Genomic DNA, 16837 nt, shown 5'->3' on the forward strand with positions numbered 1-16837 from the left:
TGGGGGGAGGGGGGGGGAGTGAAATCAGTGCACCCCCCCAGTGTTTGCTGGGCACAAGGCAAACTCTGTTATAGTCTTCTGCAGATTTTGGTGGTGTTAGACGGCTTGAATTTGGACTCTTTTATTGATGGCTGTATCCTTCTATCTTACGGGTGCTTTGTGCTGTTTGTGACTGTTGGTACCGTGTTTTGTACCTTGACCCCAGAGTAACACTGTCTCTTTGTTTGTCCTGGAGTTGTGTAGTAATTGTGTGAGTCACTCGTTTGTGTATATATATATATATATACTAGCACTGAATTTGTAAAAAAGGTATTTTGTAAAAAAAAGATTACGTTGTCTTGTTTGGCTTTGTTCATGAGTATTCATGTATGGTTGAAGGACAATTAAATTTGAATTAAATGGCCTCCTTCTGTCATCATTTTGTTACTCCATGGTGCTTTCAGGTTATTGCTGAAAACAGACTGCAGCAAACACTGGAAAAACGAAGAATCCCCCGAAGTAAATATGTGTATCCACATTTAACCGTAAATGCTAAATTTCTGAATGATCCTCAGCCCAACGTATCGTTGCAATCACGAGGAAAGCACGCCAGCGCCTATATTTCACTCGGAGTTTGAGGAGGTTTGGTATGTCACCAGAAGGTTTCTCAAATTTCTACAGATGTATAGTGAAGAGCATTCTCACCACCTAGGACAGACAGAGACTTCACTGCACAGGATCACAAAAAGTTGCAGTGCTTGTCAGCTCCATCATGAGCAATAGCCTCCCCAGCATCAAAAAAATCTTCAAAAGGCAGTGCCTGAAGAAGGTGGCATCCATCATGAGAAGCCTCACCATCCAGAACATGATTACTACAATCAGGGAGGAGATACCAAAGTCTGAAGACACACACACAATCAGTGTTTTAGGAACAGCTTTTCCCTTCCACCGTCACATTTCTGAATGGTCCATGGTTACAAGATCACTATTTCGCTCTCTCTTCGTACTTTATTTGTGTTTCTTATTGTAACATAATCATTTTACATATTAAGTTGTACTGCTGAAACAAAACAAAAAAAGATTTTTAGATTAGATTATGATATTAATTATGAGGACACGCAGTCTTCTTTTATTGTCATTTAGAAATGCATGCATTAAGAAATGATACAATGTTCTTCCAGTATGATATCACAGAATCACAAGACAGACCAAGACTGAACACTGACAAAAACCACATAATTATAACATATAGTTACAACAGTGCAAAGCAGTACCGTAATTTGATAAAGAACAGACCATGGGCACGGTAAAAAAAAGTCACAAAGTCTCTTGAAAGCCCCACCATCTCATGCAGGTGGTAGAAGAAAGAAAAGCTCTCCCTGCCATGAACCTCCAGCGCCGCAAACTTGCCGATGCAGCACCCTGGAAGCACTCGACCACAGCCGACTCTTTAGTCCATCCGAAAACTTCGAGCCTCCGACCAGCCCTCCGACACCGAGCACCGAGCACCATCTCTGCCGAGTGCTTCGACCTCAACCCCAGCCAGCAAGCAACAGGCAAAGCCGACGATTTGGGGCCTTCCCCTCTGGAGATTCTCGATCGCACAGTAGCAGCGGCAGCGAAGCAGGCATTTCAGAAGTTTCTCCAGATGTTCCTCCATGCTTCTCACGTCTGCCTCCATCAAATCAGGATCGTGCACAGTACCCTACTTAACAAATACGATATCATTCACCAGAGAGGTCGTGCGCGCTGCGTCACATCACTATCTTCTCCTCCCCCTCCACTGTACTGTACTGTTTTGCACTGTACTGTAGTAATATTATGTATCGCACTGTGTTGCTGCAGCAAAAAAATCAAATTTCATGACATGGATGATGATAAACCTGATTCTGATATAGGTCTCTATTGTGGACTGAGAGTGGGAAGGGGGCAGGAAAAAGGAATCGCGGTTGGGAAAAGGGGAAGGAAGGAGGAGGGGACAGGAAGCACAAGGGGCAGTCGATGATGATCAATAAACCAACTGTTTGGAATAAAATGACCTTGCCTGGTGTCTCAGGACTAGGTGTGCCTCCATCTGCACCCCCTCTCCCCCCACCCCTGGCATTCCTTCTCAGACACCTGTACCACACCCCTCCTGTGGCACTCCCAATATCCTTTGCTCCCGCCAGGTTTACAAACTTTCTCTCCATTCCACGTTGACAAATACAGTATTGTACAAAAGTCTTAGACACCCTGGCTATACATATATGCCTAAGACATTTGCACAGTACTGTATGTTAATTATAATAAATTTGATTCTGATTCTGAATTTACCTAGCTGAGGCAATCGGTGCTTCTCTGCCTAAAATTTAAGTCATTGTTTTTTTTAATAAAACTTTTACATGGTGATCAGTATTGCTCACATTAGAACTTGTTCTCTATATTTGACAGAGATGTAGAAAATGACTCCGACAGCAACATTCGGCAAATCCAGCAAGAAGCTCACAGAGTGTTTCGGTCACGTCGGCACATTAGTGAAGATTTGGAGACCACAGATATTCGGGATGGTGGTGATGTAAGAATTCCAAAGACAGTTTATTTTTCTAGTGCATGTAAATCAGTGGCACTGATATTAACTGTGCTCAGTATTTACATCACCTTCAGTAAGCACCTTCTAAAGACATTTTTTATTTATTGAGATATAGCATGGAGCAGGCCCTTCTGGCCCTTTGAGCTGTGCCGCCCAGAAAACCCTCAATTTAGCCCTAGCCTAATCACAGGACAATTTACAATGACCAATTAACCTACCCACCAGTACGTCTTTGGACTGTGGGAGGAAACGGGAACACCCGGAGAAAACCCACGTGGTACGGGTAGAGCATACAAACTCGTTGCAGGCAGCATTGGGAAATGAATCCAGATCACCTGTACTGTAAAGTGTTGTGCTAACCACTACTCTATCATGCTGCCAGGTAGTTAACATTAGTTAAGCATAAATCTCGGTATGTTCTGCCCCTACCACTCACTCCCCAACAAGTGGAAGGCAAAGTAAAATTAATTGTATGATAATTTATAGGTGTAACATTTTAAAATGTTGAATTAAATTGTTCTTAATTAAGAAAGAGGCCAAGAGATGGAAATATTATTATAGGCTGACTGCAGATGGGAATCCCTTTTATATTAAGATTTTTGATGTTAATAATCTTTTTGCATTTAAATATGAATTAATGTAGAATATTCTATTTGTAACATAAATGCCACTTTCACAAACTTTGGATAATAACAGCACAGAGAGAACTGTTAAGACTGTTCTTTTTTTTCATGTCCATTTTAAACAATGTGGCAATCCAGGTAATCATTATTGTCTATTACTAATCAACTTGATGTATTATCTTTATTTCAATAACCTCATCAGTAGCAAAGCTGAACAACAAAGCTGTCCAACCAGAAAAATGAGAAACCAATAGCTTGCATTAATGTAAACACGAGGAATTCTGCAGATGCTGGAAATTCAAGCAACACACATCAAAGTTGCTGGTGAACACAGCAGGCCAGACAGCATCTCTAGGAAGAGGTACGGTCGACGTTTCAGGCCGAGACCCATCCTGACGAAGGGTCTCGGCCTGAAACGTCGACCGTACCTCTTCCTAGAGATGCTGCCTGACCTGCTGCGTTCGCCAGCAACTTTGATGTGTGTTGCTTGCATTAATGTAGTATTTTTATGACCCGATGATGTCCAAAAGCTAATGAGGTGTAGACTTTGTTGGAAGGTAGAAAATGTGACAGCCAATTTGTACAAGTTGTTTGAAAGATAAATATTGACCAGGGCATGGGGGAAAGCTCCTCTGTTGTTCCCAGTGGCGTTATGAGGTCTCTTAAATCACTTGAGGGGACGGCAGGCTTAATTTCTCACTTGAAAAATGGCAAGCCAAGTATTACACTCAATTACCAGTCTGGCTTGAATGCCTGTATTCTTGACCCAGCAATATCATGCAAAATCCAACCCACCCTACTCATGGACTGTTTGCCCCACTCCCATCAGGGAGGAGGCTATGCAGCGTCCATGCCAGAACCACCAGACTCAAAAACAGTTACTTCCCTCAAGTGATAAGGCTGATCAATACCTCCACTCACTAACCAACCACACCACCCTCCCCCACCATTACGACTTTATCATTTCCTGTCAGAATCACCTTACGTACAGACACTCCTGTATCTAGTGAAACTTTAACAGCATACAATCAGTTTACATATTTAATCTATTTTATGTATTTATGCCTGTTGTTTTTTTTATTATTGTGTTCTTTATCTTACTGTGCTTTTTTGAGCTGCATCAGATCCAGAGTAACAATTATTTTGTTCTCCTTTATACTGTGTGTACTGGAAATGACATTAAACAATCTTGAATGTTGAGTAGATTTAGTAGATTAGATAAGTAATTAAGGTATGAGATGTAAGTCAGGATGTTTTGTGAGCTGACTCATTCTTCTTTCAGTACTATTGAAACTCAGAGTTTTAATCTCCTCTGCATGTTGTTCACCGAGATAGCCATATTTTTCTCCAGATATCACAAACAGCGTCTCCAAGTGGTCATAGTTCAAACATCCTGGGCGTATCTACCAAATGAATTCATTATATTTAAGGCTGGCTGACTAACAGTGCCCTGGGACAACAGGGTAGTGATAGGATTGCGGAGTTTCTTTATATCTGTGAGACACGCCGACCTGATAGGTTGAGACTTGCATAGAAAATTTATAGGAAACCATTGTGGTTAAACCTGAAGTTAAACCCATGTTGGCATTTCAGTAGTTTGATGAACTTGAGGCCAAGATAGGACTGAAAAAGAGAAGCATTGTACAGTTTTGAAGGTTCAGGAGAGATTTTGGAGGGAAAAAATAGCATTTCCTCTGATTCTAGAAAGCTGGAGTATAATTTTAATATTAGAGCTGGTTCATTTGGAATTAAATCAGAAAGTACTTTTTTCACACAGGTAAGTGTAAATGTGACAATGAAAATGTAGGATGGTAAATTCTCATATTTAATGATGATGTTGTGGGATCGATGAAAAGAAGGAATGTGAGGGTGGACTGTATCCAACTACACTTTCTCATCCACTCCCAAAGATGGTTTGGGAGTATTCCTAAAAATTTGGGATCTTTTGGGTTGCTTGTAAAAATGCTGAGGTAAACTTGGGAAGATAGTCTGAAAGGAATTCCAGCAATAAATCTCCACGTTGTCTCATGGAATGACTTGATTGTCAACAGAATGATAACTTCTCATCAGCTATCTAAATTCAAGAAATTTTTCACAGTGTATTTAGCAAATTTAGGAGAGTTGGGGGGTGCGTGGAACTGAAATGGAATGGTCTGTTTTATTCTAGACATATTAGAAGCGTTAGAAGGTACTTTCTTGCAGGTCAGTATTGAGGACTACCATACGAGGATAGGACACAAATCAGGGAAAAATACATATGGTCAGAAAAAAATACAAAAGGTCTTCAGCACCCCTTTTTTTAAGAGTTTCTCACTTAAACTAGAATAAGTTTTTCTTTCCCTCCCCATCTCTCCTCATAATTTCTGTGTAACAGCGATACCTCTTTGCAACTTTCCTTACTTAATGTAGATGTGATGAGGAACTGTATTGGGGATCAAACCCATATTTTTCCCTGTATTGCTTTGACGATTTGATTTGCTTTAAAGCGGATTGCTAGTCTGCATTAATGAATTAAGTGTTTGCTGCCTTAATCTTCCCAAATGTTTGTAGTTTTTCATTGATTCTGTTGTATTTTTTTGTTCTACTGTGAATGCCTGCATAAAATGACTCTCAGGGTAGTATAGTGCCTATCAAAAGTATTCAATCCACCCCCCCCCCCCGGAAGTTTTCACGTTTTAATGCTTTACAACATTGAACCACAGTGGATTTAATTTGCCTTTTTTGACACTGATCAACAGAAAAGACTCTTTTGTGTCAAAGTGAAAACAAATTTCTACAAATTGGTTTAAATGTATTTCAAATATTAAACACAAAATAATTGATTGCATAATTACTTATGCCCTTCAAGTAGGTATTTAGTAGATGCACCTTTGGCAGCAATTACAGCCTTGAGTCTGTGTGGATAGGTCTCTATCAGCTTTGCACATCTGGACATTGAAACTTTTCCCCGTTCTTCTTTACAAAACTGCTCAGGCTCTGTCAGCTTGCATGGGGATCATGAATGAACAATGCTTTTCAAGTCCAGCCACAAATTCTCAATTGGATTGAGGTCTGGACTCTGACTTGGCACTCCAGGACATTAACTTTGTTGATTTTAAGCCATCATGTGCAGCTTTGGCTATTATGCTTGGGGTCATTGTCTTACTGGAAAACAAATCTTCTCCCAAGTTGCAATTCTCTTTCAGACTACATCAAGTTTTTGTCCAGGATTTCCCTGTATTTTGCTGCATTCATTTTACCCTCTACCTTCACAAACCTTCCAGGGCCTGCTGCAGTGAAGTATCCCCACAGCATGATCCAACCACCACCATGCTTCACAGTAGGGATGGTGTGTTTTATGATGTACGGTGTTTGGCTTATGCCAAACATAGTGTTTAGTCAGATGGCCAAAAAGCTCAATTTTGGTTTCATCAGACCACAGAACTTTTCAGCTGGCTTCAAAGCCTCCCACATGTCTTCTGGCAAACTCTAGATTTCAAATGAGTTTTTTTTTCTAACAGTGGCCTTCTCTTTGCTACCGTCCCATAAATCTGTGATGGGTGAAGTACCCAGGCAACAGTTGTTGTATACACAGTCACTCCCATCTCAGCCACTGAAGCTTGTAACTGCTCCAGAGCTGTCTTGGGTCTCTTAGTGGCCTCCCTCATGACTCACCTTGCACAGTCATTCAGTTTTTGAGTACGGCCTCCCCTAGGAAGATTTACAGCTGTGCTATATTCTTTCCATTTTATGATGACTGACTTAACTGTACTCCAAGAGATATTCAGTGTCTTGGAAATTTTCTTGTATCCATCTCCTGACTTGTGCCTTTCAATCACCTTTTCGCAGAGTTGCTTGGAGTGTTCTTTTGTCTTTATGGTGTAGTTTTTGCCAGGATATTGACCAGCAGTTGGACCTTTCAGATACGAGTATACTTTTACTACAATCAATTGAAACACCTTGACTGCACACAGGTCTCCAAAAACAGGTCCCCATTTAACTAACTATGTGACTTCTAAAACCAATTGGATGCACTAGTAATGGTTTCGAATGTCATATTAAAGGGGGAGGGGTTAATACTTATGCAATCAATTCTTTTTTGTTTTATATTTGTAATTAATTTAGATCACTTTGTAGTGACCTGTTTTCACTTTTGGCACGAAAGAGTCTTTTTTATGTTGATCAGTATCAAAAAAGGCCAAATTAAATCCAGTATGATTCTATGTTGTAAAACAATAAAACATGAAAACTTGCGGGGGGTGGGGGGGGAGGGATGTGAATACTTTTTATAGGCAACTGTATACATACTTTAATAAATTGACTTTGAACTTAAGAGTCTTGTGTGGTATTGTATTATCTGTACTGGACTGTACTTTGCAAATGCTATAGAATTTCTTAGAAATGTTTAGCTTTAAATTTGAAGAATGTTGGCGATATGACATCACCAAGTATTGTTTAATATGTTTTGTTGTACAGCCGTGGGAAACCATCTCTGAAGAATCTTTTCTTGATGCTGATCAACTCTTCCAACCCTTACCCCCTCCCGCTACTCCACCAAGTGCATCAGAGAGCAGCCAACCAGACCTCTCTGATGAGCTGAACAGGAGATTACAAGTTACTTCAGAGTCAAACGGAGAAGAAATTGGTCCACATCCTGTGAGTATCTGTCCGTTCAGTGACAGAATTTTGTCCAAATCTATCACATCTATCACCAAATTATTTATTTTACAGAATCACTTGTCAAAACACACTTTTTTTTTCTGTTTTAACTCTGGAATTCATAAACAGAAAAGGAGGTTCACGACCATTTCCATGCAAATATTTGTTATATAATGCAGAGCATTGGATCATGCTCTGCATTATATAACAAATTATAATAATTAAAATATATATTAATAATATAAAATAAATAATTATAATTATCATAATTATATTTTATTTTGCTGGATTTTTGTACAATAGCCATGTGCTTTTTATTTCAGAGCTTCAAAACTAATAATGTCTACATAATTTGAAGTTGATATATTTCATACTGTACAACTTTGAAATTAATTTCACAGACCAAGAGATGCCAATATTGATTTTTTTTATCTGAACACCTTACTTCTTTATCAAATTTATAACTATCAAGAAGCGGGTATGGTATTGCCTTGCAGATACCGCAGGGAGCTGACAGATCGTGTGGGAACCATGAGTGTTTGATGGTCCACATCACACTGGTGTTGTCTGCTGTTTCATGAAGAAGTTTATGAAGAGCCCTAATCGGCTGTAGTTACTTATTTACCTCTTCAACAACTGTTATCATTTTATAAAAAACATGGTTAGGCCACCCATGATGTCTTTGGCAGGTGGAGCAAGCAAAAACCATGTAATGTCCCATTCCTGCTCCTTTTCTCATTCCTTTTCCTTAAGGTTTCCAAGTTTGTGAAGATGTTTGAAAAGTTAAGTTTTTTTTATAATTCTGAGGGTGGTTGGCATTGCAGAATGCTTGATATTTATGAATGGGCTTCTGTAAGTTCTAAGTATATCAATAATAGTTGCACCTTATGAATGATTTATTTATCAAATCCATGCACACACTTTTGTATAAAGTTCCTTTGAATAATGTAAACTACAGAACGGAAATGGTGGAGTTGAGAACAGAATCAAAGCTGTTCTTGTGTTAATGTGGTGTATTTATGGATCATACACCTGTCTCTCTTATGCTTTTATGTTTGCATTATTTTAAATGTAATATTGGAATAAGAAAGTACATTTTATCCATTCAGTGAAAGGAAGCAACACTGGCAAAGCTACCATTTTTAAAGATTTTTCTTAAGTAAATGATAGTGTCATGGAAATTCTTCAAGACAAACAGAAGGCCACATAATGTTGTAGAAGTCCGTAACCCTGCTATTTGGTGTGTGGTGGAATATTCCAAGTATGTTGTTTAGATGAGTAGTCATTTCCCCTTTCATGCAGAATTGAAGATATCAGGATATTGATTTTTGAGCTACCGGACATTGGAGCAGAATTAGGTTATTTGGCCCATTGAATCTGTTCCACCATTCCATTATGGCTGATAAATTATCCCTCTCAACTCCATTCTCCTGCGTTCTCCCTGTAAACTTTGACTCCCCGACTAGTCAAGAACCTATTAACCACCTCTTTAGATAAACCGAATGACTTGGCCTCCACAGCTGTCTGAGGCAATGAATTCTATGGATTTTCCACACTCTGCCTAAAGAAATTCCTCTGCATCATTGACTTTTCTTTATTCTGAGACTTTATTCTTTACTCTGGTCCTAGATTCCCCCATTATATAAAACATCCTCTCCTAGTCCACTCTATCTAGGCTTTTCAATACTTGATAGGTTTCAGTGAGATTCCCCCTCATACTTCTGAACTCCAGTGAATGTAGACCCAGAGCCATCAAATGCGCCTCATATGTTATCTAGCCAACAGCCGAATCTCAATAGCAGCACTGTCTTGGTGACATCCTCCAGTTTATGAGTGAACCTGTGTTAATCCATCACAGGTAAACCCCAGCCCACCATTGAGCACATATACATGGATTGCTGTTGCCGGAAAGCAGCATCTATCATCAAGGACACCCACCACCCAGGTCATGCTCTCTTCTTGCTGCTGCCATCAGGAAGAAGGTACAGGAGCACTTAGGACTCATACTAGCAAGTTCAGGAACAGTTATCACCCCTCAATCATCAGGCTGTTGAGCTTGCCCCATCACTGAACTGTTCACACAACCTATGGGCTCACTTCCAAGGACTCTTCATCTCATCTTCTCTCTCTTTCTCTCTCTCTTTCTGTCTTTCTCTCTCTCTTTCTCTCTCTTTCTCTCTGTCTCTTTCTCTCTCTCTTTCTCTCTCTCTCTGTCTCTTTCTCTCTCTCTTTCTCTCTCTCTCTCTTTCTCTCTCCTCTCTCTCTCTTTCTTTCTCTCTCTCTTTCTTTCTCTATTTGTTGTTTATTTATTTATTAATTATTGTTGTTATTTCTTTTTGTATTTGCACAGTTTGTTGCCTTTTGCACACTGGCTGTTTGTCCGTCCTGTTGGGGTGAGGTCTTGCACTGAGGTCTTGTGTTTCTTGGATTTACTGTGAATGATAGCAAGAAGTGAATCTCACAGTTGTATATGGTGACACAAATGTACTTCAATAATAAATTTACTTTAAACTTTCAGGTGAGGGTCTCAAGGCATAAACAAATGGTGACTAGGAAGGGCAGTTAAGAATGATAGTGGTTGTAAACAACCTGCTTCTGTTGTGGAGGTCAAGTCGTTCAGGGCATCAAAGGTTACGGGAATTACGGGGAGAATAGGGTTGACAAGGATAAATAATCAGGCATGCTGGAATGGAAGAGCAGACTCACTGAGCAGAATGGCTTAATTCTGCTCTTACGTCTTATGGTATTGTACATCTGATGATAGAAATTGCAGATTTGGATCTTGCAGGACTAAAGCAGAGTGGTTTGTTAGATTGGTAACACCAGTAAAAGAGGCAGTTTGTAACTGAAGCTATACTATGGTTGATTGAAAATTTTGTAACCAACTTCACATTACTTTTTGCACTTCCCAGAGTGAATCTCTTGCAAGGATACGTTCCTATAGTGCGACAGATGGTATTGAAGATGAACCTCCAGCCTCAACGGTAAATACTTTTGGGTGAATAATTTCTCCTGTGCCTCTCCATTGATTACTTTAACTTTTACACTTTCTTGCAAGACCTTTGCTTTAATGCTATTTCATAGCTTATATTGGCTTTCTTTCTCTTATCTATCCCAAGTGTGCGAATAAGTACTAATACAAAGTCAAACCCATGTGGATGCTGGAGCTGAATTAGAAGTTGAAAATACTTGGTCAGGTCAGACAATACCTGTAGAAAGAGTAATGTTGGTTTTAGACCTGAAACATTAACCATATTTCATCCCCGCTCATCTCGCCTGTAGTTCTTCGGAATTTGTAAATGTGTTTTGCTATTTGAATTATGAGGGGTGATTGATAAGTTCGTGGCCTAAGGTAGAAGGAGTCAATTTTAGAAAACCTAGCACATTTATTTTTCCTACATTTACACACACAGTCCAGCGGTCGTGGAGCATACAGATCCCTTCTTCGTAGAAGTCGGCGTCTTGGACCTCCAGAAGTGGTCCACAGCAGGGGTGATTGTTAAGTCCATGGCCTAAGGTAGAAGAAGATGAGTTATTAACTTCAAATTTTCCGCGTTTTCACTCAACGAGTTGAACTGTACGTGCGTGTAATGAGAGCTGTGTAACTCATCTCCTTCTACCTTAGGCCACGAACTTATCCATCACCCCTGCTGTGGACATTTTCTGACGGTCCAAGATCCATATGCTCTACGACCGCTGTAATAAGTGTGTACATGTAGGAGGGGACTATGTTGAAAGATAAATGTACTAAGTTTTCTAAAATTGATTCCGCCTACCTTAGGCCACGAACTTATCAATCACCCTCGTACTTCCATAAAACCCTTGACAAACTATTGTAAGGCTTTTTATGGAAATTCTTCCCAAGTTCACATCATGTTGTGTAAGTCTGTAAATCCATGGTTTGCTGTGTAGAAATAATTGCTATGTAGCTTGAGGTATATTTGTAGTACATTGTTTAGATCAGTAGTCATTTCTCCTTTTTGGTAAATTGAAGATACCGGGATATTGTTTCCTGAGGTGCCGTACATTGTTTCGACAGGTTACCTAGGCAGCAGCTGAATCTCAACAGCAGCAGCGTCCAGCTGTTACTCGGTTCAGCACTCAAGTGTATCTGCACATATGTGAGAGGCAACTCAGGCTTTCACATACAGAATGTGCAGATACACGTCAGTCCGGGACTGAGGTGGGTTCAGTGACAACAATAAAACTCCAATGATCTGCATCCTCTGGTCATCAGTGATGCTAGTTGACAGATTTTCAGCACTGTGGATATCTTACAGCAACACATTTTTACACAGATGTCACGCTGGAGAGAACGGGCTGAGTTTAATGAGACAGTGAAACTGACTGACGAAGTGGCAGAGCAGAGGTTTGTTAAGCCAACCTTTGTTGTGCCATGGAGCCTCACCATTAACCGAGGGGTCTGTGGACCCCAGGCTGGGAGTCCCTGGTGTAAAGGGAATGCGCGAAGGAGAGCTTTCAGCTTGCCAAAAATGCAAGTGCTCCAGAATGTGACACATACTCCAAACACCAGCAGGCTGTCCAGACCCTGGCACCCTACCCACGTTCCTGACTAAACGTGTCCTGCCACCCAGTCCACAAACACTTAGACACAGAACTGATCCTGCAAGTACACGGCAGGGACCTCTGAACAGCAGATCCACAATAATGAGGACCTACTGTCCTAATGACCAAGGCAGATGCCAAACCATTGATACTGCCGAACAAATAGATTCCAGACAATCAGAGTTTTACTGAAAGATAGGAAGTTTAGCTTTATTTGTCACATGTACATTGAAATGCTTCGTTTGCATCAAATCAAATCAGTGTGGATTGTGCTAGGCAGCCCACAAATGTCGCTATCCTTCGGGCACCAATATAGCATGTCCACAGCTCGCTAACTCTAACCATAAATCTTCTGGAACGCGGGAGGAAGCCAGAGCCCCAGGAGAGAATGTATAAACTTTTGACAGGAAACAGCGGGAATTGAACACTCATCTTACAACTATCACTGTAAAGTGTTGTGCTAACCTCTAGACTATAGTTCTGCCCCCTTCACTAATGTGCCACTGCTTGTTCTGTCACTGGACTTCATTTGGGATCTATTGGAGGGGCTTGATAATTTTGAAGATGTTGGAATCATGTTGACTTGTTGGAATTTATGCCGTCCAACCTGATGTAAGATTGCATTGATTTTAACTAGGGTTAGAATTAGGTTGTTTACAAAGGAAAAGGGAAGATTCAGATTTCATGTTCATTTATTTATCACATGTACATCGAAACATATGGTTAAATGCTTCATTTGTGTTAACAACCATTGCAACCTAGTGATGCACTAGAGGCAGCTGCAAGTGTCACACACATTCCATTGCCAACATAACATACCCACAATGCTCGGCAGAGCAACACAGAACACTCCAAGCAACAAAACAACATCAGCAAAACAAGCCCCATTACTCCCTCCTCTCCCACACATACACAGTCCTCTAAACCCTGGGCAGGCCGCCTCTGGCCTCTAGCGTTCTAGCAGATTGGCAGACATTGGGTACAGGCCCATACCTCCACCCATCGTCTTCCGGAGTTCTGATCATTTATTCTAAATGTTGGTTTGTATAATGTTGATTTTTCTGTTCTGATTTTTAATAATTTTTTATTTCAATTATTTATATTTTCAATAGCATTTGTGTGTTTTTGAATGTCAACTGTGTAAAAATTGTTTAAATTAGGGACAGCTTTCTCAGCTGTTAAAGCTCCACCCACAGGTTTGCCTTTCTTTCAGTGCCTGGTTTGGGATGGGGTTTAATGCAGTGACTGGGACACCTACGTGAAGCTCGCTCTGCATCCAGACCTCACTGATAGTAGGTCAGCAACAGCACGCCTTTGGTTCAGTCCAGCAACAGTCCATATTCGGTACACATCTGGCTGATATAAGTACAGGTACACAGAGATCGAAGGTGACATTTCCAGCCACATCCAGCGCAATCTACTCCGTTAAAGCATAATTGCTTTTATTTTAGAGATACAGCACGGTGACAGGAAAGATTCTAGCATGGATAGAAGATTGGTTGATATGCAGGATGCAATGAGTGAGAGTAAAGAGGGCCTTTTCTGGTTGACTGCCAGTGACTAGTGGTGTTCCTCAGGGGTTGGTGCTGGGACCACTTCTTTTCACATTATCTATCAATGATTTGAATGATGGAATTGATGGTTTTATGGCCAAGTTTGTGGACGATATGAAGACAGGTGGAGGGGCAGGTAGTGTTTGGGGAAACAGGGAGTCCAGAGAAGGGTGAATGTGTAGGAAATTGGCAGATGGAATACAATGTAGGGAAGTGCATAATCATTCACTTTGCTAGAAGGAATAAGGGTGCAGACTATTTTATAAACAGGGAGAAAATTCAAAACTCAGAGGTGAAAAGGGACAAGGAAGTTCTCATGCAGGATTCCCTAAAGGTTAACTTGCAGGTTGAGTCAGTTGTGAGGAAATCGAATTCAATATAAGCTTTCATTTCAAGAGGACTAGAATACAAAAGCAAGGATGCGTACTGAGGTTTTATAAGGCATTAGTCAGACCACTCTTGAAGTATTGTGAGCAATTTTGGGCCCCTTATCTAAGAAAAGATATGCTGGCATGGGAGAGGGTCTAGAGGAGGTTCGCAAGAATGATTCTAGGAATGAAAAGGTTAACATACGAGGGGCACTTGGTGGTACTGGGACTGTACTCGCTAGAGTTTAGAAGAATGAGTAGGGGATCGCATAGAATGGACGTGGAATTGATGTTTGCTATAGTGTTGGAGTTTAGGACTGGGGGGGCACAGCCTCAGAATAGAGGGACATCCATTTGGAACAAAGATGAAGAGAAATTTCCTTAGCCAGAAGGTAATGAATCTGTGGAATTCATTGCCTCAGACGGCTGGGGAGGGCAAGTCATTGTGTATATTTAAAACAGAGGTTGATAGGTTCTTGATTAGTCAGGATGTCAAAGGTTACAGGGAGAAGGCTGGAGAATGAGGTTGAGAGGGATAGTAAATCAGCCATGATGGAATGGCGGAGTAGACTTAATGGCATGAATGGCCTAATTCTTCTCCTGTGTTTTATGGTCCCCTGGAAGAAACACATGTGATCATGGGGAGAACATACAGACTGTGGCTGGAATTGAACTCGGGTTGCTAGTGATGTAATAGCGTTACACCAACCGCTATACCGCCATGCCACCCCACGTACATTGTTTCTTCAGTATCTTCGGAGTATCCAAATTGTTTGCTGTGTTTCCTATGTTTCAGCAGAATCAGAATCAGGTTTAATATCACTGACATATGTCATGGAATTTCTTGTTTTGTGGCAGCAGTACATTTCAATTAATAATAAAAACTAAATTACAGTGAGGAGTATATGTAAAAAAGAAAATTAAATTAAGTCAGTAGTGCAAAGAGAGAGGGAAAATAGTGAGGTGGTGTTCATGAAGTCATTGTTCATTCAGAAATCTGATGGCGGAGGGGAAGAAGCTGTCCCTGAAATGTTGAGTATGTGTCATCAGGCTCCTGTACCTCCTCTTTGATGGTAGCAATGAAAAGAAGGCAGGTCCGGGGTGATGGGGTTCCTTAGTGGTGGATGTTGCCTTTTGAAGGTGTCCTGGATGCTGGGGAGGCTCGTGTCCGTGATGGATCTGATTGAATTTACGACATTCCCAATCCTGTCCGTGCCAGTCGGTGATGCATCCAGTTAGAATGCTCTCCACGGTACATTTGTAGTCTTTGGTGACATACCAAATCTCCTCAAACTCCTAATGAAATATAGCTAGTGTCATGCCTTCTTTGTAATTGCATCAATATGTTGGGCCTAGCAGAGACCCTCAGAGATGTTGTCAGCAAGGAACTTGAAAATGCTCAACCTTTCCGCTTCTGATCCCTCGATGAAAACTGGTATGTGTTCTCGCGGCTTCCTTTTCCAGAAGTCCAAACTGTATAAACATGATTTCTTTCTTCTTCATGAATATATTTCATGTTGGAATTTGTGGTCAGGAATTTGGCATGAAGCAGCTCTTAAAATAACTGACTTTTAATAAGTGCTAAGAAACAAAGTGTCATTTATTCCACCAGTACTTTTTATGCTGTAATCCCTTTCAGCTGTGTGATATAAAATTGAAGTTGTGTAACTTTTCAACAACAGCTGCTGGCATTATCCTATCATAGGATGAAGTGAGCATTTGCTGAAAGGCCGGGTGTATGTTTACCCCTGTAATTGTTTATATATCTGCTTTCATTATGCCTTCCAGACATTTCATAACACAACACATCTCACATGACCAAAGATCCTAAACAGAAATCTATTTCTTGATGTTGATACCATTTTATTTAATAATTTATTTATTGAGATACAGTGCAGAATAGGCCACTCTGGCCCTTCGAACCACGTCACCCAGCAAACCCTACTTTGACCCTAGCCAACGAAGCACCCAGAGGAAAACCACACAGTCACAGAGAAAGCATTGTCATAGTCATACTTTATTGATCCGGAGGGAAATTGGGTTTCGTTACAGTTGCACCAACCAAGAATAGAGTATAAATATAGCAATATAAAACCATAAATAATTAAATAATACTATGTAAATTATGCCAGATGGAAATAAATCCAGGACCAGCCTATCGGCTCAGGGTGTCTGACCCTCCAAGGGAGGAGTTGTAAGTTTGATGGCCGCAGGCAGGAATGACTTCCTATGACGTTCTGTGTTGCATCTCAGTGGAATGAGTCTCTGGCTGAATGTACTACTGTGCCTACCCAGTACATTATGTAGTGGATGGGAGACATTGTCCAAGATGGCATGCAACTTGGACAGCATCCTCTTTTCAGACACCACCATCAGAGAGTCCAGTTCCATCCCCACATCATCACTGGCCTTGCGAATGAGTTTGTTGATTCTGTTGGTGTCTGCTACCCTCAGCCTGCTGCCCCAGCACACAACAGCAAACATGATAGCACTGGCCACCACAGACTCGTAGAACATCCTCAGCAACGTCCGGCAGATGTT

At 40.8% G+C, this 16837-nt stretch overlaps 1 protein-coding gene across 17 annotated transcripts in view; it reads left to right on the top strand.

The window, feature by feature from the left end:
- Positions 1-16837, top strand: part of nedd4l (NEDD4 like E3 ubiquitin protein ligase) — a 457701-nt gene that overhangs the window by 348364 nt on the left and 92500 nt on the right. For all 17 annotated transcript variants that reach the window (XM_072252251.1, XM_072252258.1, XM_072252254.1 and 14 more), the window contains 3 exons: positions 2410-2533; positions 7627-7806; positions 10722-10793. In XM_072252251.1, the coding sequence (XP_072108352.1) occupies positions 2410-2533; positions 7627-7806; positions 10722-10793 (376 nt within the window). The remainder of the gene's footprint in view (positions 1-2409; positions 2534-7626; positions 7807-10721; positions 10794-16837) is intronic.

This window comes from Mobula birostris, chromosome 3, assembly GCF_030028105.1.
Source record: "Mobula birostris isolate sMobBir1 chromosome 3, sMobBir1.hap1, whole genome shotgun sequence".
Taxonomy (NCBI): Eukaryota; Metazoa; Chordata; class Chondrichthyes; order Myliobatiformes; family Myliobatidae; genus Mobula; species Mobula birostris.